The sequence below is a fragment of the Salmo salar genome, chromosome ssa26, assembly GCF_905237065.1.
Source record: "Salmo salar chromosome ssa26, Ssal_v3.1, whole genome shotgun sequence".
NCBI classification, from domain to species: domain Eukaryota; kingdom Metazoa; phylum Chordata; class Actinopteri; order Salmoniformes; family Salmonidae; genus Salmo; species Salmo salar.
The window spans coordinates 16,124,540-16,150,496 of NC_059467.1; the positions used below are offsets into that span (position 1 = coordinate 16,124,540).

General features: G+C 43.9%; 1 protein-coding gene across 17 annotated transcripts in view; it reads left to right on the plus strand.

Annotated features, from left to right (window-relative positions):
* tjp1a (tight junction protein 1a) overlaps positions 1–25,957 on the plus strand; it is a 187,227-nt gene that overhangs the window by 34,296 nt on the left and 126,974 nt on the right. For all 17 annotated transcript variants that reach the window (XM_014175461.2, XM_045708278.1, XM_014175454.2 and 14 more), the window contains one exon: positions 6,688–7,003. In XM_014175461.2, the coding sequence (XP_014030936.1) occupies positions 6,688–7,003 (316 nt within the window). The remainder of the gene's footprint in view (positions 1–6,687; positions 7,004–25,957) is intronic.

The following is a 25,957-nucleotide window of genomic DNA, read 5'->3' on the forward strand; positions in this document are numbered from 1 at the left end:
CTACTATGTTACATCTAGTTTATGAGATCAGGCTGGTATAACCCTGAAATCTCCATCGCTAACTATAACATTTTCCGGCAAGATAGAACTGCCAAAGGGGGCGGTGTTGCAATCTACTGCAAAGATAGCCTGCAGAGTTCTGTATTACTATCCAAGTCTGTACCCAAACAATTCGAGCTTCTACTTCTAAAAATTCACCTTTCCAGAAACAAGTCTCTCACTGTTGCCGCTTGCTATAGACCTCCCTCTGCCCCCAGCTGTGCCCTCGATACCATATGTGAATTGATTGCCCCCCATCTATCTTCTGAGCTCGTGCTACTAGGTGACCTAAACTGGGACATGCTTAACACCCCGGCCATCCTACAATCTAAGCTTGATGCCCTCAATCTCACACAAATGATCAATGAACCTACCAGGTACAACCCCAAATCTGTAAACACGGGCACCCTCATAGATGTCATCCTAACTAACTCGCCCTCCAAATACCTCTGCTGTTTTCAATCAAGATCTTAGCGATCACTGCCTCATTGCCTGCATCCGTAATGGGTCTGCGACCAAACGACCACCCCTCATCACTGTCAAACGCTCCCTAAAATTCTTCTGCAAGCAGGCCTTTCTAATCGACCTGGCCGGGGTATCCTGGAATGACGTTGACCTCATCCCGTCAGTAGATGATGCCTGGCTCTTCTTTAAAAGTGCCTTCCTCACCATCTTAAATAAGCATGCCCCACTCAAAAAATGTAGAACTAGGAACAGATATAGTCCTTGGTTCACTCCAGACCTGTCTGCCCTTGACCAGCACAAAAACATCCTGTGGCGTTCTGCATTAGCATTGAATAGCCCCCGTGATATGCAACTTTTCAGGGAAGTTAGGAACAAATATACGCAGGCAGTTAGAAAAGCTAAGGCTAGCTTTTTCAAACAGAAATTTGCATCCTGTAGTACTAACTCAAAAAAGTTCTGGGACACTGTAAAGTCCATGGAGAATAAGAGCACCTCCTCCCAGCTACACACTGCTCTGAGGCTAGGAAACACTGTTAACATTGATAAATCCACTATAATTGAGAATTTCAATAAGCATTTCTCTACGGCTGGCCATGCTTTCCACCTAGCTACCCCTACCCCGGTCAACTGCCCGGCACCCTCCACAGCAACCCACCAAAACCCCCACCATTTCTCCTTCACCCAAATCCAGATAGCTGATGTTCTGAAAGAGCTACAAAATCTGGACCCATACAAATCAGCCGGGATAGACAATCTGGACCCTCTCTTTCTAAAGTTATCTGCCAAAATTGTTGCAACCCCCATTACTAGCCTGTTCAACCTCTCTTTCATATCGTCTGAGATTCCCAAAGATTGGAAAGCTGCCGCGGTCATCCCCCTCTTCAAAGGGGGTGACATCCTAGACCCAAACTGCTACAGACCTATATCTATCCTACCCTGTCTTTCTAAGGTCTTCAAAAGCCAAGTTAACAAACAGATTACCAACCATTTTGAATCCCACCGTACCTTCTCCGCTATGCAGTCTGGTTTCAGAGCTGGTCATGGGTGCACCTCAGCCACGCTCAAGGTCCTAAACGACATCATAACCGCCATAACCCCACTGGCAAAGCCAACACGTCTTTCCTTCCAGTTCTCTGCTGCCAATGACTGGAACGAACTACAAAAATCTCTGAAGCTGGAGACTCTGCATTTTTTGAACGGGGCATGCTTATCTAAGATTGTGAGGAAATTACTTTTAAAGATTGACCAGGCATCCTCGACTGACGGGATGAGGTCAATATCCTTCCAGGATACCCGGGCAAGGTCGATTAGAAAGGCCTGCTCGCAGAAGTGTTTTAGGGAGCGTTTGACAGTGATGAGGGGTGGTCGTTTGACCGCGGACCCATAGCGGATACAGGCAATGAGGCAGTGATCGCTGAGATCCTGATTGGAAACAGCGGAGGTGTATTTGGAGGGCAAGTTGGTCAGGATAACGTCTATGAGGGTGCCCATGTTTACGGATTTGGGGTTGTACCTGGTGGGTTCCTTGATGATTTGTGTGAGATTGAGGGCATCTAGCTTACATTGTAGGACTGCCGGGGTGTTAAGCATATCCCAGTTTAGGTCACCTAACAGAACGAATTCTGAGGCTAGATGGGGGGCGATCAATTCACAAATGGTGTCCAGGGCACAGCTGGGAGCGGAGGGGGGGTCGATAGCAGGCGGGAACAGTGAGAGACTTATTTCTGGAGAGATTAATTTTTTTAATTAGAAGTTCGAACTGTTTGGGTATAGACCTGGAAAGTATGACAGATTGCAATTCCTCCCCCTTTGGTAGTTCTATCTTGACGAAAAATGTTGTAGTTGGGTATTGAAATCTCCGAATTTTTGGTGGCCTTTCTCAGCCAGGATTCAGACACGGCAAGGACATCAGGGTTGGCGGAGTGTGCTAAAGCAGTGAGTAAAACAAACTTAGGGAGGAGGCTTCTGATGTTGACATGCATGAAACCAAGGCTTTTTCGATCACAGAAGTCAACAAAGGAGGGTGCCTGGGGACATGCAGGGCCTGGGTTTACCTCCACATCACCCGAGGAACAGAGGAGGATTAGGATGAAGGTACGGCTAAAGGCTAGAGCGTTGGGGACAAAGAATAAAAGGAGCGGGTTTCTGGGCGTGGTAGAATAGATTCAGGGCATAATGTGCAGACAGGGGTATGGTGGGGTGCGGGTACAGCGGAGGTAAGCACAGGCACTGAGTGATGATAAGAGAGGTTGTATCTCTGGACATGCTGGTTATAATGGGTGAGGTCATCGCATGTGTGGGAGGCGGGACAAAGGAGGTAACAGAGGAATGATGAGTGGAACTAGGGGCTCCATTGTAAACTAAAACAATAACTAACCTAAGCAACAGTATACAAGGTATATTGACATTTGTGAGAGACATACAGCGAGGCATAAAGTAAGGTGTTGATTGGGAGAGCTAGCTAGACATCAACGGGTGAGACAACAGCTGATCAGCTAAAACAACAGCAACAACAGGTAAAATGGCGATGACTGGACAGAGAGGGTCGGTTACCTACACACACAACCTGAGTTCGCGGCTGGGGCCGACAGATAAACAAATAATAAACAGAATGGAGTACCGTGATTAATGGACAGTTCAGCAGGCATCAGCTATGTAGCCAAGTGATCATAGGGTCCAGGGGGCAGCGGTAGATGGAACAGGGAGGCCGCGGAGTAGTCGCTACTACGCTAGCACGCGGGCGACACGGCGCTTAAAGTTAGTAGCCCGGGGCTAGTAGAAGCGTCTGCTCCGACGTCCGACGGAGGCCGGTTGGAGGCACAGCGGATAGAGTATTCGTCGGCAGACCAGTCGTGGTGGTGCGGCGGGGCGCCGTGTCGACAAAGGATCCAAGCCAGATGGCGAAAGAGGTATTGTAGATGTAGTAATTTAGTTTGCTAGCCGGGGGATGCGCCTGGCTCACGGCTACCTGGTGCTAGCTTCAGGGCATGGGGCGTTAGCCACTATAGCCACTCGGTGGCAGCGGTGATCCGGTGCCAAGGTCCAGAGCTTACGGCAAGGATCCGGTGGAGTAGTGGGTTCTAGCCGTGTTTGGGTGGGGTTGGGGTGAGCAACTGAGTAGGCCAGGAAGTGGGCCTCAGGGATAGCTTCGTTACTGGGTAACTCGGTGGGTGCTAGCTAGCTGTGAAGTTCAGGAGTAATGGTCCAGGGATTACGGCAGGAATCCGACGTTGTAGTGGAGAGACAGTCCGATACTGGTAGGCTGGCGAGTATTATCCAAGCTAAAAAAAGGGCTGGTATTTGTGCAGAAGGTAGAGGCCGCTAGCAGTGGCTAACAATGACTAAATAGCTTGTAGCTAAATTAGCTGGTTAGCTTCTGATGGCTAGGTGGCTCTTGCTATAAGGTCTAAAAATTTAAAATAATAGCGGTTCTGTATCACATTGGGTGAGGCAGGTTACCGGAAGGTATAATTGAGTTAAAATGGAAAGAGATTGAAAATAAAAATCGAAATATATACAAAAAAGGACGAAAAATACAAAAGTACACGAGAGGACGAACAAAACACGTCTGCACTGCTACGCCATCTTGGGCCATCTTGGCCAGGTCGCAGTTGCAAATGAGAACTTGTTCTCAACTAGCCTACCTGGTTAAATAAAGGTGAAATAAAAATAAATAAAAAATAAGACGTGTGTATCAAGAACCATGCTGAAGTTGTCAGTAAAACGCAGTGATGACCGTTTCAGTCCTCTGCATTAAGGGAGATTCTCTATTTCTGGACAAATCTTCATGTAATATTCATAAACTTCACCACTCACAAGAGTTACTGCTTACATTTTCATTTTTTTTTCTTTTTTCTTTTCTTAAAGTTTAGGCATTGTTTGTTGTAAGGGTACACAAGAGATAGGACAAGCAGTGTTTGAGTCTAAGCTGCTCACAATTTTACTGCGTTACTCCACAACAGCAAGGAAAGCAGTCCATATTTGCACATGCGGCAAGTTTATTTCTGTTTTCATTGGAACGCATAGTTTCCAAAGTATTCACTCTCACAAGGACTCTTCTGTGTGCTTTAGTTTCATGTAGATGGGTTAGTAGAGTGTACCACATAGAGCTTCTGCATGGTCCCTCTGTATGGGCCAGTTGACCCAGAGGTACTGTACCATGACCGGTGGTCCATCCATAGCCTGTATCAGAGCAGAGAGAGAGCACAGCTACAGTGCCATACCATCCATCTGAATGCAAGTCTTTCATTCTTAGAAATCTACTCCAGAACCCCACAGGGCTTTCTAAGCTGCCACTCGGCTGAATGAATGGAAACCCCTCTTCACAGCTGCTATGTACAGTAAGACTCTGGGATTGTGGTTGTCAGAGGCTCCTCTAGATTGAATGCAGTGTGTGTGTGTGTGTGTGTGTGTGTGTGTGTGTGTGTGTGTGTGTGTGTGTGTGTGTGTGTGTGTGTGTGTGTGTGTGTGTGTGTGTGTGTGTGTGTGTGTGTGTGTGTGTGTGTGTGTGTGTGTGTGTGTGTGTGTGAGAGACAGAGAGCACTCTGATAGCTTTGAAAGTAAATCCCTGGTGTGCGTGGGCTGGGATGGTCAGTAGCGGGGGAGTGAAGAGGTCATGGGAGAGAGGCCCAGGCAGCTTCCAGCCTCTACATCAGGGCTGCTGCCCATCATCCATCATCACGGGGCCAGAGCAGGAAATGTGATGCCAGGCAGGGCACTGAGGGGAGGCAGTCCCCAGGCTTGTCCTAGAGGTTTTTGGTTTTGGGAGCCGGTAACTTCAGTGCCAGTGAATACATCAGCATGTGTATGGCCCTATCACGAATCAACAGAGATAAAACTGGTCTCTGTGCTATTTTCTCTTATCTTGCATCTGTTCTGAATCTGTTGAGACACAGTCAGTGGTACCAACATATAGAAGGCACTCATAGACATGCAGCAGTGGTCTTATGCTGTTTGATGCTCATCGTTTTATTTGAGTTCAAATAAAGCATGTTTCTTCTTGTGAGGAGCTTTGTTGCATTGTGAATAAATGGTAACAACAGAAAACTCAAAAGTGATCACAGAAGATTCCGATTCGACCCTGTCTTGTTGTCTTTATGGAATCACCTCTCAATAGACCCCTTTCACGATCCATACCATTTACTGCTCTTAAAAGCAAAGGAGATGTGTATCGGTGCAGCCCTAAGGTCTAACTTTCTGCAGGTCGATAGTGCTTACCATACATGCCGTCGTGACATTACTTGAATAAGTAATCAGCTTGCAGAAGTGAGGGCTAGGTAGTCAGCACTATTGTATTGCAGTAATGCCACTAAAGCACTCTATACCCAGAGCTCTAGTGCTTCTGCTGCTGTTGCTGCAGCCGTAGTTGGAGCCATTTCAAAAACGTTTACAAAGCCAGTTACAAACCTTTAGGAGCTTAATCGTGATTTCCCTTCAATCTTTAACACAGAGTTCTATCACTTCCTCTCTTGCCTCCTCACAGCTTTCACATCGCCTGTTTGATTCCTGAACTCGGAGGGCTATAGCAGTTTTAGGCTGTTTGACAGTGGGACCGGATATGAGTATAAAGGTTATAGTTTTCCCCCAAGCAGCAGCAGCCGCATAAATTATCTGCTGTGACAGAACAGCCTCCAGAAGCCCCGATCCTCTCCAACATCTGGATTCCTGCAAGCTGGGGGTCTGTGGGGGGATGAGTGTGGCTTTGGGCCCTGGCGGTTCTGTTCAGCTAGCGGTTCTCTTCAGAGGGAGAGTGTGGTGGTGCATGTTAGAGCTGAATAATGGAGGAGTAGGAAGGATGCTCCATACCTCAGTCCCCCAGGGGCCACATGACATTGGTGCATGTTAGAGCTGAATAATGGAGGAGTAGGAAGGATGCTCCATACCTCAGTCACCCGGGGGCCACATGACATTACACCCAATTAGCACACTTGCCTTGAATGCATCTCAACCCAACAGGGAAAAGTGCCCTTTAAAGAAATGAAGAGAAAGGGAAAAAACGTTTTGATCTATCCTGTATTCAGCTGAGTATCCGCTGTCTCTTACCTCAGTTCCTCCTGTGCTGCTAGTGTTGAGCTTTGTCCCTCCATTTTGAAAGTGTGTGGTGTGGTGGTGATTGTGTATGTATGTACTGTATGTTAACACTAATGTGGTGTCTCTGTCCGTCTGTCTCCCTCTGTGTTCCAGGGTGACTCCCACAGATGGATTGTCAGGGATAGGTGCCACAGGGATAGGCACCGCTGCTTCGTCCGCTGCCATTACGGAAGCTCAGGATTCAGCAGAAGCAGCTGCAGAAGATGCTGCAGCTGCTCGTGCCGCTGCTCGTGCCGCTGCTCGTGCAGGTGCTATGTGTGGTTCTGGTGCTATAGGAGGATGCAGTGTAATGTTTGCCACCTCCACACTCTCGCTGCCCATGACCCAGGGCAAGCCCTCCCTCCGCAGGATCAAGGGCCGCATTCACCGCAGCAAGAGCCTGGACAGCATAGACCTGCTCGACTCCAATGTAAGTTCTAAACGGACAAAAATGTGTGTGTGGTGGTGTGTGTATGCGTGTGCGTGTGCATATGCATGTATGCTTTCTAATGACAGTTTTCTGAGGACATGGATAAATGTGTCACCCTACATTTTTCAGAGGCCTTTCTAACTCATGAATAATATACATTATCGTAATGCTGCTTAAATGCTATTCTCTAAATCCCCTGCAGTCAAATTGTGAATGTTAGGTCATGAATCTAAACAGACTCTTTAATATTATCAAAGGCAATGAAGAGACGATTTAAAAGGGAAATATCTTTACTATTTTCCCTGCCAAAATGGCAAACATGATGACTGTCTTTACTGTACAAATGGGCTTTTCAGTTCATATAAGTGCCTACATGATTGTTCAAGTAAGTGCGTACAAGTGAATATAAATAGGGGTGTGTTATTAAACTAAATCATGAATATTGTTACGTAACTTCATGTTTATCTGGGGACAAATAGTACATTCTTCATGAACAGCAAATTAAGTTGATATTTTGCCCCTGTTTAAAATAATTGTAAATAGGGCCTACAACCTTTTAACTTTTAGGAAAGATAAAACCACTAGCTAGCTGCATTATTGGGTTCCCTTACGGAGATGGTATTCTAATGGAGTGTGGTGTAAAGCAAAGCTTTGATCTCTGTCCTCATACATGAAAAGCAGTTGCTATTTGAACCTCTTCCCTTACCGATACAGGCTGAACTGATTTCTATAGGCTCTACAGACATATAGACATATATCTCACTGAAAATTGGAAGCCTCCCACTTACCCAGTGATAGTTGTAAGTACAGTGCCTTCAGAAATGATTCACACCCCTTACAGCCTGAATTTAGAATGGATTAAATATCCCTTTGAGCATGATGACGTTATTAATTACACTTTGGAAGGTGTATCAATACACCCAATCACTACAAAGATACAGGCATCCTTCCTAACTCAGTTGCCGGAGAGGAAGGAAACTGCTCTGGGATTTCACCATGAGGCTAATGGTGATTTTAAAACAGTTACAATTTAATGTCTGTGATTGGAGAAAACTGAGGATGGATCAACAACATTGTAGTTACTCCACAATACTAACCTAAATGACAGAGTGAAAAGATAGTTGCCTGTACAGAATAAAGCATATTCCAAAACATGCATACTGCTTGCAAAAAGGCACTAAAGTAAAACTGCAAAACTTGTGGCAAAGAAATGAACGTTATGTCCTGAATACAAAGCATTATGTTTGGGGCTAATCCAACACAACCTATCACTGAGTACAACTCTTAATATTTTCAAGCACGGTGGTGGCTGCTTCATGTTATGGGTATGTTTGCCATCCGTAAGGACTAGGGAGGTTTTTATGATAAAAAACTGAATAGAGCTAAGCACAGGCAAAATCCTAGAGAAGTCTGCTTTCCAACAGACACTGGATATCACGTTTCAAGGTAAGACACAGATGCAGACAACGTCGGATAAACAACAGTTTATTAATCCAATAGGGGCAGGCAAAAGACAGGTCAAGGGCAGGCAGGGGTCAGTAATCCAGATAGGTGGGGAAAAGGTACAGGACGGCAGGCAGGCTCAGGGTAGGCAGAAAAGGTCAAAACTGGGAAAACTAGAAAACAGGAACAATCGAGAGACAGGAACAGAGGGAAAGCACTGGTAGGCTTGACGAAGCAAGGGGGGGGGGGTGTAGGCAATCACAAAGACAGGTGAAACAGATCAGGGTGTGACTCAGAGTCTAAAACATAAGGCCAAATATACATTTGATTTGCTTACCAAGACGACATTGAATGCTCCTGAGTGGCCTAGTTACAGTTTTGACTTAAATTGGCATGAAAATCGATGGAAAGACTTGCTGTCTAGCAATGATCAACAACCAACTTGACAGAGTTTGAAGAATTTAAAAAAGCTCTTAGAGACTTACCCACAAAGACTCACAGTTGTAATCACTGCCAAAGATCATTCTAACATGTATTGATTCATGGGTGTGAATACTTATGTAAATTAGATATTTCTGTATTTCATTTTCAATACATTTGCAAAAAGGTTCTTAAAACATGTTTTTAATTAGTCATTATGGGGTATTGTGTGTAGATGGGTGAGAACATCTATTTAATCCATTTTGAATTCAGGCTTCAACAAAATGTGGAATACAGTGCCTTGCAGAAGTATTCATCCCCTTGGCGTTTTTCCTATTTTGTTGCATTACAACCTGTAATTTAAATTGATTTTTATTTGGATTTCATGTAATGGACATAACCAAAATAGTCCAAATTGGTGAAGTGAAAAAAATAACTTGTTTTAAAAAATTCTAAAAAATTTAAAACTGAAAAGTGGTGCGTGCATATGTATTCACCCCCTTTGCTATGAAGCCCCTAAATAAGATCTGGAAATAACCAATTACCTTCAGAAGTCACATAATTTGTTAAATAAAGTCCACCTGTTTGCATTCTAAGTGTCACATGATCTGTCATATGATCTCAGTACATATACACCTGTTCTGAAAGGCCCCAGAGTCTGCAACACCACGAAGCAAGGGGCACCACCAAGCAAGCGGCGCCATGAAGACCAAGGAGCTCTCCAAACAGGTCAGGGACAAAGTTGTGGAGAAGTACAGATCAGGGCTGGGTTATAAAACATATCAGAAACTTTGAACATCCCACGGAGCACCATTAAATCCATTATTAAAAAATGGAAAGAATATGGCACCACAACAAACCTGCCAAGAGAGGGCTGCCCACCAAAATCCACGGACCAGTCAAGGAGGGCATTAATCAGAGAGGCAACAAAGAGACCGAAGATAACCCTGAAGGATCTGCAAAGCTCCACAGCGGAGATTGGAGTATTTATCCATAGGACCACTTTAAGCTGTACACTCCACAGAGCTGGACATTACGGAAGAGTGGCCAGAAAAAAAGCCATTGCTTAAAGAAAAAAATAAGCAAATGCGTTTGGTGTTCGCCAAAAGGTATGTGGGAGACTTCCGAAACATATGGAAGAAGCTACTCTGGTCAGATGAGACTAAAATGTAGCTTTTTGGCCATCAAGTAAAACGCAATGTCTTGTGCAAACCCAACACCTCTCATCACCCCGGGAACATCATGGTGGTGGCAGCATCATGCTGTGGGTATGTTTTTCATCGACAGGGACTGGGAAACTGGTCAGAATTGAAGGAATGATGGATGTTAAATACAGGGAAATTCTTGATGGAAACCTGTTTCAGTTTTCCAGATATTTGAGACTGGGACGGAGGTTCACCTTCCAGCAGGACAATGACCCTAAGCATACTGCTAAAGCAACACTTGAGTGGTTTAAGGGGAAACATTTAAATGTCTTGGAATGGCCTAGTCAAAGCCTAGACCTCAATCCAATTGAGAATCTGTTGTATGACTTAAAGATTGCTGTACACCAGCGGAACCCATCCAACTTGAATGAGTTGGAGCAGTTTTGCCTTGAAGAATGGGCAAAAATCCCAGTGGCTAGATATGCCAAGCTTATAGAGACATACCCCAAGAGACTTGCAGCTGTAATTGCTGCAAAAGGTGGCTCTACAAAGTATTGACTTTGGGGGGGTGATTAGTTATGCACACTCAAGTTTTCTTTTTTTTTGTTGTCTTATTTTGTGTTTGTTTCACAATTTATAATATTTTGAATTTTCAAAGTGATAGGCATGTTGTGTAAATCAAATGATACAAACCTCAAAAAATCTATTTTAATTCCAGGTTGTAAGGCAACAAAATAGGAAAAATGCCAAGGGGGTGAATACTTTCGCAAGCCACTGTAAGTCAAGGGGTGTGAATACTTTCTGAAGGCACTGTATGTTGTTATTACGTGGCCTCTCTCAGAGATGGCACACCGGTTATATTAGAAAGCTTGTATGGAAAGGGAATTAGTGCAATGCAGCCTTGGTAATCATTCTCAGCGACACACACACAAACACACACACACACACACTGCCATAACACCTTCACTTATGCAATATGTGACTTCTGTCAGTTCAGCATTGAGTTCTGTGAAACCTAAAGCATTCCATATGTCCCTGACTGACTGAGTGAGTGAGTGATTTATTCTTCTAAAAAGAGTAATCTGATAAATAGTAAGCTGCTTGAATCAAGCTCTAAAAACCATGACAACCCTGGGAATCTGCAGTAGCTGAGAGCAGCTTGGCTTGGCTGGCAGTGGGTTTCTCCTCTCTGGTCATCTCATATGAATTGCTCTGAATGGGGAAAGGGGGATGGGTGTCGGAAAAGCAACCACCGGTTTATGAAGTGAGAGCATGCCAACTTGCCACTAATGCACAATAAGACTGCTTTTTAGGGCCACTGGAACACACAGGACATTTCATGCATTAAATCAGCCAACCCTTTTACATAGCCAACATTTTATAACATTCACCTTACATAAATGCACACAGATTTGCACTTGCTTTAGACACCTGTCATGAGACATCTTGTGTTTACTGCGCCACCCTCACTAGAATCCCCTTGATACAAACACAGACTCAGACATTACCCAGTGGAAGAGGAGTCTAAACTAACAGCTGTATCTGCTTATTTTGTGTTTTTGATGAGGATGTCATTGGGAGATCATGTATTTTGGTAAGGGCTCATCATTCAGCACCTCCACAACAGCCGGCCTGTCCTCGTGTGTCTGGGTAGGGGCTCATTATTCGCCCCCTACACAGCAGCCGGCCTGTCGTCTGTGCATGAGAGGGACTCATTATGACTAAATTTAGAAAAAGCACCATTTGCATTTTACAGAAGTGAATCCATTATTGATGTGGTGGAGCTGGAGGTGGCAGTAACGGACCAGCCGTTGGCCTAGGTGGCACAGAGCAGCATGGCTATCCTGAGTGGATACACATTCATGCTCTCACTCACACACATACTGTTAGGTTCTGACAAACAGTGAAAACCTAACAGACAACTAGTCAAAGCTCAAACCAAGTTTATTCAAACCAAGTTTATTCACCCAATGGGTCAAACAGCTGAAAAGACAAAGCCATGTTTCCACCAGCACAAGTATTTATACTCCTCCTTGCACATTTAGACAGCCAATACATATTTGTTGATAGTCAGGAAGTTAAGTGATGTGTATAATAAAGCTGTTTCTTCTCCCTTCATCTGACCTTCGCTAGAGTACCTTGTTTGTGATTATATACAAACCATAACGCAAAAATATAGCTGATTGTCACCAAAAACTGTATTCATTCACTTAGTCTCCCCCCACCTCTCGTCTCTCCCAGTCAAGATTATCTTTGCTCAAGCCTTGAACAGACTGTGTGTGAATGACGTCATAGGTCTTAAAGAGATTTCTTCTTCTATGCAAACGTTGTTGTCTATAGCCTCATGAAATCAGCAAAACAAGATCAGTAATTCAATGCATGCACACACTCCTATTGAATATGCATTCACCTGAGTTGTGAATAGACCTACAGTAAGCTACATCTTGAGTTGTCCATATTATCAATAGATTTACCATTCAAATAAATTTACATTTTACATTACATTAAATGATTACCATTATGTTATGTAGTTAGATTGCTAAAAAAAACTGTGTCGAATTGATTGTATGATTGTTTAATTGATTAATTAATGCATACATTCAAAATCCCAAAATGTCAGATGTAATGATATTGAACTCAAAAGATCTGTCTGGATCAAGCGCCATTCTGTGATTTTGACTAATACGCCTTCTTTTTTTTGCTGTGGTATCGTTTTGGTATCAAGTATCGAAGTCAAAATGAATAGTGCTATTAATGCTGTAATTTCATATCAGCCTACAGTTTTAACGGCTGAAGTTAATTTTGACTTTATTGGTGTGTGTGCAAAAAAGAGTCTGAGTGACAGGGTAAGTGTTCCCCAGAGCCTCAATGGCCTTCCTGTTACACCCTGCCAGCCAGGCCCTTGGAGGGTTGCCTATTCTTCAGTCATAAACACAATACAAGGCCTTTATGTCCTGGTGTATGGCTCCACTGAACACAATTTTGAGGTTTCCTTGACTAGCGATGGGACACCCTTACATTGAAGAAGTGTGTAAAAGGAATCCCCACAGCGAACCATTTAAACCACATAACTAACTATATCTCCCTCTTTGTATTCCCTCCCTAGGGGTCGTATGCTCCTCAAGTAGGAGGGGAATGTTTCAGATGTTACATGTAATTCTGAGGAAAAATCTATTGCTCAAGCTGGAGGAGGAGGTTTTAGCCCAAGGCCTAGCCTGGCTGTCATCTATGCTGGCAGTCAGTGTTCTTCACTGAAAGATTTGGAGCACCATATCACTATCACAAATGAGATTGTTAGAGAGAGGTAGATGTCAGAGAACCGAGAGAGAGAAAGAGAGAGGTAGATGTCAGACAACTGAGAGAGAGAGAGATAGAAAGAGAGAAAAAAAACGACAGTTCATTCGGGTATTCAGACCCCTTGACTTTTTCCACATTTTGTTTACGTTACAGCCTTATTCTAAAATTAATTCAATCGTTTTTTTCCTCATCAATCTAAACACAACACCCCATAATGACATAGATTTATTAAAAATCAAAAATGGAAATATCACATTTACATAAGTATTCAGACCCTTTACTCACTTTTGGCAGCGATTACAGCCTTGAGTCTTCTTGGGTATGACGCTACAAGCTTGGCACACTTGTATTTGGGGAGTTTCTCCCATTCTTCTCTGCAGATCCTCTCAAGCTCTGTCAGTTTGGATGGGGAGCGTCGCTGCACAGCTATTTTCAGGTCTCTCCAGAGATGTTGGATCGAGTTCAGGTCCGGGCTCTGGCTGGGCCTATCAAGGACATTCAGAGACTTGTCCCGGAGCCACTCCTCTTGTCTTGGCTGTGTGCTTAGGGTTTCCCAAGTATGAGGGCCTGAGTGCTCTGGAGCAGGTTTTCATCAAGGATCTCTTTGTACTTTGCACCGTTCATCTTTACCTTGGTCCTGACTAGTCTCCCACTCCCTGCCACTGAAAGACATCCCCACAGCATGATGCTGCCACCACCATGCTTCACCGTAGAGATGGTGCCAAGTTTCCTCCAGACGTGACACTTGGCATTCAGGCCAAAGAGTTTAATCTTGGTTTCATCAGACCGGAGAGTCTTGTTTCTCATGGTCTGAGAGTCCTTTAGATGCGTTTTGGCAAACTCCAAGTGGGCTGTCACATGCCTTTCACTGAGGTGTGGCTTCTGTCTGGCCACTACCATAAAGGCCTGATTGGTGGAGTGCTGCAGAGATGGTTGTCCTTCTGGAAGGTTCTCCCATCTCCACAGAGGAACTCTGGAGCTCTCTCAGAGTGACCATTGGGTTCTTGGTCACCTCCCTGACCAAGGCCCTTCTCCCCCGATTGCTCAGTTTGGCCAGGCAGCCAGCTCTAGGAAGAGTCTTGGTGGTTCCAAACTTCTTCCATTTAAGAATGAGGGAGGCCATCGTGTTCTTGGGGACCTTCAATGCTGCAGAATTCTTTTGGTACCCTTCTCCAGATGTGTGCCTTTCCAAGTAATTTCCTTGTCAATTTAATTTACCCCAGGTGGACTCCAATCAAGTTGTAGAAACAGGATGCACCTGAGCTCAAGTCTCAAAGCAAAGGGTCTGAATACTTATGTAAATAAGGTATTTCTGTTTTTTATTTTGAATACATTTGCAAAAAATCTAAAAACCTGTTTTTGCATTGTCATTATGGGGTATTGTGTGTAGATTGTTGCCTTTTTTCTTTCTCCATTTTAGAATAAGGCTGTAACGTAATTTTTTTTGAAAAATTCAAGGGGTCTGAATACTTTCCGAATGCACTGTATATACCAGTCAAATTTGGATTAGATTAAATTTGGATTAGATATTTCTATAGAATGTTCCAGATATGATTTTACTGAATTTACCTGAATCGAGGAATCAGAGATAGAGAGAATGGAAGGTAATCACAATGATTCTACATGATTTCCTATTCAAAGCTGAGTCATCCTTCAATCAGGCTACTCTTCAAAGACACTCAAGAGAAGGTATTCATAATAGTATCTCCACCTCTCCTTCCTCGCTGCATCACTTCATGTTCTCTCCCCATATTTCAATAGCGTCCCCTGCCTACCAGGCACTATCCCCTCTCGTTTTCCAACTCAGGACTATCACAATATCACAGGACAATATGAGACAGTTTTCATTTCACCTCACTGAGTTCATAGCCATTGCATTAGCTTCTTCCCATGCAGTCGCCGCATTAGCATCCATTTTCTCCCTCATGTAGCCCAGGACCATTGTAAGAGAGGTCTACGAACGGGAGTCAAAAACATGAATAATTGATTAAGAAAATGATCTACTCCATAATGCAGTATTTTTCTTGCCGTTCCAGTTATTTTTGTAAATGTTAGTTGAGGAGAAAAAAAGATCCTTTAGCGCTGGAGACTCCAGAAGGTGAATGCAGTAAGAAGGAGGCAGTTTGGAGATGTAACTCACCTGGGAATGCTGTTATTAATTATTCAGGGGAAACCTATGGCTCCCCCATTTGTCTTCTAATGCAAAGCAGCTGCCAGTGTCTGGCGGCCCTGAAGCAGAGAGGATCGATTATATAGAACAATGCCATGGAACTGAAACGGACTCTCCCTGAGACTAATGAGCTGAGAAGGTATACTGTACTTACCTTTGGACAAAGGAGCAGCTTTTCAAGACTCATAAAGGAGGTTGTCGAGAAATGTTCCACATGTCATTGACCGTTATTGACTTGTCTGTACTGTACACGAAGAGCCTTCATTTTAACCCCAAACAACTACTGCTCCCCGGGCGCCGATGACGTGGACGTCGATTAAGGCAGACACCACCACCCCCCCGTACCTCTCTGATTCAGCAGGGTTGGGTTAAATGCAGAAGACTCTTCACCTGTGTATGATAGTTAGGGGGTACAGTAAACATAGGCAGAGCCCCTTGGTAAACACAGTGTAGTGAGATGACTGATAACTGCAACTGCCTTTTGTCTGCAATGATTCTATTCTGCAGGTGATGAAAACTCCCTGCATACCTCAGTGAGAGAGCTAAGCGCAGAGAGAGACAGAGGGGAGAGAGATGAGGAATGGATGAGAGGGTGATGAATGAGAGGGAGGAGTAGAGGTTATGACATGGATACAGTTTATGGGGGATGAGAGAAAAAAAGGGCTGCAGAGTGTTCGGAATAGATGGAAGATATTTCCCATGTGTAGGCAGACCCACACACTCATCTTATCACTCACAACTCCCACATGGCTGGGACTTTGTTCTTAGAAAACAACAGTCAGTGGGAAAAGTGCAATGCATATCAGGGTTAAGGCCTTTCTTACCTCAGAGGAACCATTGGTCTTGTGTGTGCTTGTATGAGTGTGCAGACGTGTGCATATATATATGTATGTGTACGCATGTGTTTGTGAGCGTTCACCTGGTGTGTTAGGTGTTAGAACAACCCCACAGTAAGCTGATTATTGCTGAACAATCTGTCTAATTAACACAATATAGCTTTACGCTTTGGGGTCACGGGCATCTCTTAGTGCAGATCACTGCGCTGATACACTGCCAATAACCCCAGTTAGCCTAGTAAACCCGGTCAGTCACGCGTGTGTGTGTGTTGGGACTGTAGTCTGTCTGTGTTGCTTTGGCTGATTCTGTCGTGTCAGAGGCCCAGCTGTGGAGCAGTCAGGTGCCTCCCGCTCCAGGGTAACCCAACTGCACGCATCCAACCTCCAACACACTAACACACGGGAACACACATTTATGAACAAGCGTATACAGTGAGGTAAAAAAGTATTTGATCCCCTGCTGATTTTGTACATTTACCCACTGACAAAGAAATGATCAGTCTATAATTTTAATGATAGGTTTATTTGAACAGTGAGGGACAGAATAACAACAAAACAAATCCAGAAAAACGCATGTCAAAAATGTTATAAAACGATTTGCATTTTAATGAGGGAAATAAGTATTTGACCCCTCTGCAAAACATGACTTAGTACTTGGTGGAAAAACCCTTGTTGGCAATCACAGAGGTCAGATGTAGTTGGCCACCAGGTTTGCACACATCTCAGGAGGGATTTTGTCCCACTCCTCTTTGCAGATCTTCTCCAAGTCATTAAGGTTTCAAGGCTGACGTTTGGCAACTCGAACATTCAGCTCCCTCCACAGATTTTCTATGGGATTAAGGTCTGGAGACTGGCTAGGCCACTCCAGGATCTTAATGTGCTTCTTCTTGAGCCCCTCCTTTGTTGCCTTGGCCATGTGTTTTGGGTCATTGTCATGCTGGAATACCCATCCATGACCCATTTTCAATGCCCTGGCAGAGGGAAGGATGTTCTCACCCAAGATTTGACGGTACATGGCCCCGTCCATCGTCCCTTTGATGCGGTGAAGTTGTCCTGTCCCCTTAGCAGAAAAACACCCCCAAAGCATAATGTTTCCACCTCCATGTTTGACGGTGGAGATGGTGTTCTTGGGGTCATAGGCAGTATTCCTCCTCCTCCAAACACGGCGAGTTGAGTTGATGCCAAATAGCTCCATTTTGGTCTCATCTGACCACAACACTTTCACCCAGTTGTCCTCTGAATCATTCAGATGTTCATTGGCAAACTTCAGACGGGCATGTATATGTGCTTTCTTGAGCAGGGGGACCTTGCGGGCGCTGCAGGATTTCAGTCCTTCACGGCATAGTGTGTTACCAATTGTTTTCTTGGTGACTATGGTCCCAGCTGCCTTGAGATCATAGACAAGATCCTCCCGTGTAGTTCTGGGCTGATTCCTCACCGTTCTCATGATCATTGCAACTCCACGAGGTGAGATCTTGCATGGAGCTCCAGGCCGAGGGAGATTGACAGTTATTTTGTGTTTTTTCCATTTGCGAATAATCGCACCAACTGTTGTCACCTTCTCACCAAGCTGCTTGGCGATGGTCTTGTAGCCTTGTGTTCCAGCCATTCCAGCCTTGTCTACAATCTTGTCCCTGACATGCTTAGAGAGCTCTTTGGTCTTGGCCATGGTGGAGAGTTTGGAATCTGATTGATTGATTGCTTCTGTGGACAGATGTCTTTTATACAGGTAACAAACTGAGATAAGGAGCACTCCCTTTAAGAGTGTGCTCCTAATCTCAGCTCGTTACCTGTATAAAAAACACCTGGGAGCCAGAAATCAACAAGGGTTTTGCCACCAAGTACTAAGTCATGTTTTGCAGAGGGGTCAAATACTTATTTCCCTCATTAAAATGCAAATCAATTTATAACATTTTTGACATGCATTTTTCTGGATTTTTTTGTTGTTATTCAGTCTCTCTCTGTTCAAATAAACCTACCATTAAAATTATAGACTGATCATTTCTTTGTCAGTGGGCAAACGTACAAAATCAGCAGGGGATCAAATACTTTTTTCCCTCACTGTATGCATGCACACACGCACATGATCACACACACACACTACCTTTGCCACACGTGCATCCGATGCCAACTTCACTCAGGTCTCTTTTTATCATAATATAATAAATATAGCTTATGGAAATACACTAGATCTATGAGTAAATCATTGCATTCATCCTTGTCTGGTGCATTAGGGGTAGATGAAGTGCTTGGTGTCTGCTGAACACAGGAGAACGAGCACAAAAATAAACAAACAAAGGCGGGCGACACATGGAGTCTGGATTAGCTGGCAGCCTTTCAAATTGACCACAGATGCGCCTTTACTGTGCTCCGAAGCCTCTAGGGTCCCTGCAAATGCATGTGTTATTGTCACTGATACCTACCTAACAAGTGGTACATTATTAAGCTGTAATCATGTGGTTTGTAACATTTGAGAGGCACATCACACTTCACACACACACACACACACTGTAGAATGTCCTGTGAATAATGCTATCCGTAGTCATAGCCAAACCCTTATTTAAAATTGTTTTCATTTGCTTTGGTGCTATTTTCACCAGTATGTGGTGAATTTTCTGTAAGTTTTGTACAAAACTCCAAACTGGTTACACTTGCAACACAACAAGTCTCATATTCAAAACATTTTATTGTGAATTAATTTAGTTTGAAGTCATCTTTAACCACAAAACCATTGATCCAAAGTTTACTGTGAAATATCACGAGAACATTGATTTAATCACCAAAACACAACATAATGTTATTTTAATAACCAGTTAATCCAATAGCAAAAAATGCAAGATGAATGTTTCAAAATTGCCCTTTCAATGTAATATGCTACAGTACAGTAAATTACAGTACATTACACTGTTTTCACATAAGGCAATACACTTGTACTACCCATTAAAATGAACTGAACATTACATTTCCATAATTTATATCCCAAGGTGTGATCATTGAAGACATCTTTTACAGTCATTGATGCAACAAAAAAAATGATAATTGTTCAGATATAATTACAACATAGGTGTACTGTAATCAAATGAAATAATTGAAAGAAACAATGTTTAGCAGGCATTACCTTGCATCAAGCCTGTCTGGAACATTTGGCCATAGGTTCTCATCGACATGTCCTTATTGTTCATGCACCTGGGGAAAAACCTTTTGGCGTGGCGAATCTAAGCCTGACAGGTCTGGATTGATGTCATTGCATGCCTCATCCATGGCTGAAGGAGGGTGGTATGCTCATGGGACAATCTCCCATTATCGTAATCATGTATTGTATTTTACATCATTTTATTGTAGTTATTGTAGTTATTTTATTGTACAGTTGAAGTCGGAAGTTTACATACACTTAGGTTGGCATCATTAAAACTCGTTTTTCAACCATTCCATAAATTTCTTGTTAACAAACTATAGTTTTGGCAAGTCGGTTAGGACATCTACTTTGTGCATGACACAATTAATTTTTCCAACAATTGTTTACAGAGAGATTATTTCACTTATAATTCACTGTATCACAATTCCAGTGGGTCAGAAGTTTGCATACACTAAGTTGACTGTGCCTTTAAACAGCTTGGAAAATTCCAGAAAATGATGTCTTGGCTTTAGAAGCTTCTGATAGGCTAATTGACATAATTTGAGTCAATTGGAGGTGTACCTATGGATGAATTTCAAGGCCTACCTTCAAACTCAGTGCCTCTTTGCTTGACATCATGGGAAAATCAGAAGAAATCAGCCAAGACCTAAGGAAAAATATTGTAGACCTCCACAAGTCTGGTTCATCCTTGGGAGCATTTTCCAAATGCCTGAAGGTACCACATTCATCTGTACAAACAATAGTACGCAAGTATAAACACCATGGGACCACGCAGCCGTCATACCGCTCAGGAAGGAGACGCGTTCTGTCTCCTAGAGATGAATGTACTTTGGTGCTAAAAGTGCAAATCAATCCCAGAACAACAGCAAAGGACCTTGTGAAGATGCTGGAGGAAACCGGTACAAAATTATCTATATCCACAGTAAAAGGAGTCCTATATCGACATAACCAGAAAGGCCGCTCGGCAAGGAAGAGGCCACTGCTCCAAAACCGCCATAAAAAAGCCAGACTACGGTTTGCAACTGCACATAGGGACAAAGATCGTACTTTTTGGAGAAATGTCCTCTGGTCTGATGAAACAAAAATAGAACTGTTTGGTCATAATGACCATCGTTATGTTTGAAGGAAAAAGGTTGAGGCTTGCAAGCCGAAGAACCACATCCCAACAGTGAAGCACGGGGGTGGCAGCATCATGTTGTGGGGGTGCTTTGCTGCAGGAGGGACTGGTGCACTTCACAAAATTGATGGCATCATGAGGTAGGAAAATTATGTGGATATATTGAAGCAACATCTCAAGACATCAGTCAGGAAGTTAAAGCTTGGTCACAAATGGGTCTTCCAAATGGACAATGACATAAGCATGCTTCCAAAGTTGTGGCAAAATGGCTTAAGGACAACGAAGTCAAGGTACTGGAGTGGCCATCACAAAGCCCTGACCTCACTCCTATAGAAAAGTTGTGGGCAGAACTGAGAAGCGTGTGCGAGCAAGGAGGCCTACAAACCTGACTCAGTTACACCAGCTCTGTCAGGAGGAATGGGCCAAAATTCACCCAACTTATTGTGGGAAGGTTGTGGAAGGCTACCTGAAACGTTTGACCCAAGTTAAACAATTTAAAGGCAATGCTACCAAATACTTATTGAATGTATGTAAACTTCTGACCCACTGGGAATGTGATGAAAGAAATAAAAGCTTAAATAAATCATTCTCTCTGCTATTATTCTGACATTTCACATTCTTAAAATAATGTGGTGATCCGAACTGACCTAAAACAGGGAATTCTTACTAGGATTAAATGTTAGGAATTGTGAAAAACTGAGTTTAAATGTATTTGGCTAAGGTGTATGTAAACTTCCGACTTCAACTGTATGTATTGTAGACTCATTGTCTAGTTGAATGAACATATCAAACAAATTCAGCGAACACATCATTTGAAATTGTAAAAAAATTGCATATGTTTTCTCATGTTGGCGTTTAGTTTGGGCCAACTAAAAACGTTCAAGTAACACTTTGACCGAAAAGTTAAGTAAACGAAAGAAAGGCTGTGGAACCATTTACTCAATAATGATTAGATGAAACAACTAGTGGGTGTTTTTACAGTGTATGAACATGTATTGCAATGTGAAACATGTTTAATATCTAGATGAAACACAGACTGACTATGATTTTGCCTTTTTGATGATCTGTTTTGAGTTTTGTACTAAGTTGTGAAAATGTACCAATACTTGTGAAAATTGCACAAAAGCAATTGGAAAGAAATAGAATACTGTAGCCTACCTCCTTCCCCCACAGGAGCTGTTTACCCTTGACATCACATTGTCCTTCTATTAATTTGCACATACAGCGTACACACACACCCCACACACGCTTATATATATACACACACACACACACACACACACACACACACGGTTATATACACTACTGTTCAAAAGTTTGGGGTCACTTAGAAATGTCCTTGTTTTTGAAAGAAAAGCACATTTTTTGTCCATTTAAAATAACATTATATTGATCAGAAATACAGTGTAGACATTGTTAATGTTGTAAATGACTATTGTAGCTGGAAATGGCACATTTTGTTATGGAATATCTACATAGGCGTACAGAGGCCCATTATCAGCAACCATCACTCCCGTGTTCCAATTGTCACGCCTGCTCCCGCTCCCCGTCGCTCGAAGGCGCCAGGCTCCCCAGCATTACGCACTCCTGCCTTCCCTCGTCCCTCATCACATCAGCAAATTATTGGACTCACCTGGACTCAATCGCCTGTTTATTACTTCCCCTATATTTGTCAGTTCCCCAGCTCTGTTCCCGGCTGCTGCATTAATTGTTGTATTACCCATGTGTTGATGCTGTTCCTGTCTTGTTCCATGTCTGTTCCAATTAAATGTTTACTCCCCGTACCTGCTTCTCTACTCCAGCGTTGGTCCTTACACCAATGACACGTTGTGTTAACTTATCCAAGTTTATAATTTTAAAAAGGCAAATTTATCATTAGAAAACCCTTTTGCAATTATGTTAGCACAGCTGAAAACTGTTGTACTGATTAAAGAAGCGGTAAAACTGGCCTTCTGTCACCTTCTGACCTGTAAAGGTGTTATTTGTTAGTGTTTAGTTTGGTCAGGACGTGGCAGGGGGTATTTGTTTTATGTGGTTCAGGGTGGTTGTGTGTATGTGTCCATGTAGAGAGGGGTATTTGATTTATCAGTCCAGGGTTTTGGTTATTGTTCTATGTTAGTTTATTTCTATGTTTTGTCTAGTCATTTGTATTTCTATGTTTAGTTAATTGGTGTTGGGGCCTTCAGTTGGAGGCAGCTGTCTATCGTTGCCTCTGATTGAAGGTTCTATAATTAGGGGTGTGTTTGTATTGTGGGTAGTTGTTTTGTGTTCTTCACATGACAGAACTGTTAGTGTTGTTTTCGTAATTGTATACGTGGTTCATTTTGTTTCACCTTCTTCAGTATTAAAAAGATGAGTATACACTTCCCTGTTGCGTCTTGGTCCTCCACACACGACAGCCGTTAAAGAACTACCCACCACAACCGGACCAAGCAACAGAAGAGGGAGCAGCCAAGGAAGCAGGAGGACTACAGGGAATCGTGGTCATGGGAGGAAATCCTGGCGGGAGAAGGTCCGTGGCAAAGGAACGGTGAGGACCGGGAGAAGTGCGTTGGGACGAGGCTAGCAAGGAAGCCTGAGAGGCAGCCCCAATAATTTTTTGGGTGGGGGCACACGGGGTGGGTGGCTGGGCAAAGGATGCCCCTGAAGCCAACACCTTGTGCTTATTATGGGGAGCACATGGAGTGGAGAGCGCCGAAGTACGAAGAGGTACGCAAGATCTCGCCCATGCGCACGCACAGTCCGGTGCGGGTGATCTCAGCCCCAAGCAAAGGCCGTGCTAGAGTGGGCATCCAGCCTGGAAGGAGGATGCCAGCCCAATACGTCTGGCCACCGGTACGCCTCCGAAGTCCAGGCTACAGGACACCTCCTCTACGCACGGCGACCATCAGGCCCCTGCATAGCCCAGTCCGCCCTGTACCAGCACCCCGAACGTACAGGGCTACTACTGCCATCCAGCCAGGACGGGTTGTGCAGGAGGTGAGCTCGAGACTTCCAGTACTTACCCAAGGCTCGGTGTATCCTACTCCTGCTCCTCGTAGAAGCCCACAGGTGCGTGTCTCCAGTTTGGCTCCTCTGAAGCCAGCACCGCGCACCAGGCTTCCCGAGCGGCAGCCTAGTCCAGCTCGACCTATCCCTGCTCCCCGCACAAGCCTATAGGTGTGTGTCCCTAGTCTGACTCCCCCGAAGCCAGCACCACACACCAGGCTCCCAGTGCGGCAGCCCAGCCCAACTCGTCCTACTCTTGCCCCTAGCACTAGCCCTGAGGTACGTGGGCCTAGTCCAGCGTCCCTTACGCCAGCCCCACGTACCAGGCCTTCAGTGCACGCGCCTCGCCCAGAGTGCCCGGCGACAGCGCCTCAGCCCGAGTGTCCGGCACCTATGCCCGAGAGAGAGTCGCCCTCCATGCCCGAGAGAGAGTCGCCCTCCAGTCCGACGCAGCCAGAGTCGCCCTCCAGTCCGACGCAGCCAGAGTCGCCCTCCAGTCCGACGCAGCCAGAGTCGCCCATAGCGAGGATCCCAAGTCCGAGGTCGACAAAGAGGGATCTCGCCCCAGAGTCTGCAAAGAAGAGGGGTGAGCAAGTGGCGGAGCGAGGGATACGTCCCGCTCCAGAGCCACCTCCGTAGGGACTAGTATGCGGGAAGGGAGGAGCGTTGCAGAGGCATCGTCGGTGACGGTGGCCGCCCTCCCTTCCCTCCCATTATAAGCTGGGAATTTTTTGTTTTGGGGTTTATTTTTGTATTTTCTTTTTGTTAGGTGCGTCCGGGGTTTGCACCTTTGGGGGGGGTACTGTCACATTCTGACCTGTAAAGGTGTTATTTGTTAGTGTTTAGTTTGGTCAGGACGTGGCAGGGGGTATTTGTTTTATGTGGTTCAGGGTGGTTGTGTGTATGTGTCCATGTAGAGAGGGGTATTTGATTTATTAGTCCATGGTTTTGGTTATTGTTCTATGTTAGTTTATTTCTATGTTTTGTCTAGTCATTTGTATTTCTATGTTTAGTTAATTGGTGTTGGGGCCTTCAGTTGGAGGCAGCTGTCTATCGTTGCCTCTGATTGAAGGTCCTATAATTAGGGGTGTGTTTGTATTGTGGGTAGTTGTTTTGTGTTCTTCACCTGACAGAACTGTTAGTGTCGTTTTCGTAATTGTATACGTGTTTCATTTTGTTTCACCTTCTTCAGTATTAAAAAGAAGATGAGTATACACTTCCCTGTTGCGTCTTGGTCCTCCACACACGACAGCCGTTACACCTTCTTTAGACTATTTGAGCATCTGGAGCGTCGGCATTTGTGGGTTCGATTACAGGCTCAAAATGGCCAGAAACAAAGAACTTTCTTCTCAAACTCGTCAGTCTAGTCTTGTTCTGAGAAATGAAGGCTATTCCATGTGAGAAACTGAAGATCTCGTACAACGCTGTGTACTACTCCTTTTACAGAACAGAGCAAACTGTCTCTACCAGAATTGAAAGAGTGCGAGGCCCCAGTGCACAACTGCGCAAGAGGACAAGTACATTAGTGTCTAGTTTGAGAAACAGATGCCTCACAAGTCCTCCACTGGCAGCTTCATTAAATAGTACCCGTAAAACACCAGTCTCAACGTCAACAGTGAAGAGGCTACTCAGGGATGCTGGCCTTTTAGGCAGAGTTGCAAAGAAAAAGCCATATCTCAGACTGGCCAATTAAAAGATTAAGATGGGCAAAAGAATACAGACACTGGACAGAGGAACTCTGCCTAGAAGGCCAGCATCCCGGAGTCGCCTCTTCACTGTTGACGTTGATGCTCCAGATACTCAACTAGTCTAAAGAAGGCCAGTTTTATTGCTTCTTTAATTAGCACAACAGTTTTCAGCTGTGCTAACATAATTGTAAAAGGGTTTTCTAATGATCAATTAGCCTTTTAAAATGATAAACATGGATTAGCTAACACAATGTGCCATTGAAACACAGGAGTGATGGTTGCTGATAATGGGCCTCTGTACCCCTATGTAGATATTCCATAAAAAGTATGCTGTTTCCAACTATAATAGTCATTTACAACATTAACAATGTCTACACTGTGATTCTGATCAATGTGATGTAATTTTAATGGACAAAAAAAAAGTATTTAAAAAAACAAGGACATTTCTAAGTGACCCCAAACTTTTCAACGGTGGTGTATATACACACACCTATACACAAATGATCAAGCCCGCGCTCATCTCTATCGTGTTCAGCCATGTTTGAATCCCTTTAACCACTCTTACGATAATGGTATTATTGTGACCTTTTCCACACAAGGTTAGGCTCATTTCATTTGAAGTCAGACATTTAAAAAAAAAAGAAAAAAAATTGGAGGTTTGTTTACACAGTGGCATTTTTTCTCAATTCATACATGGTGATTTAAGATGGATTT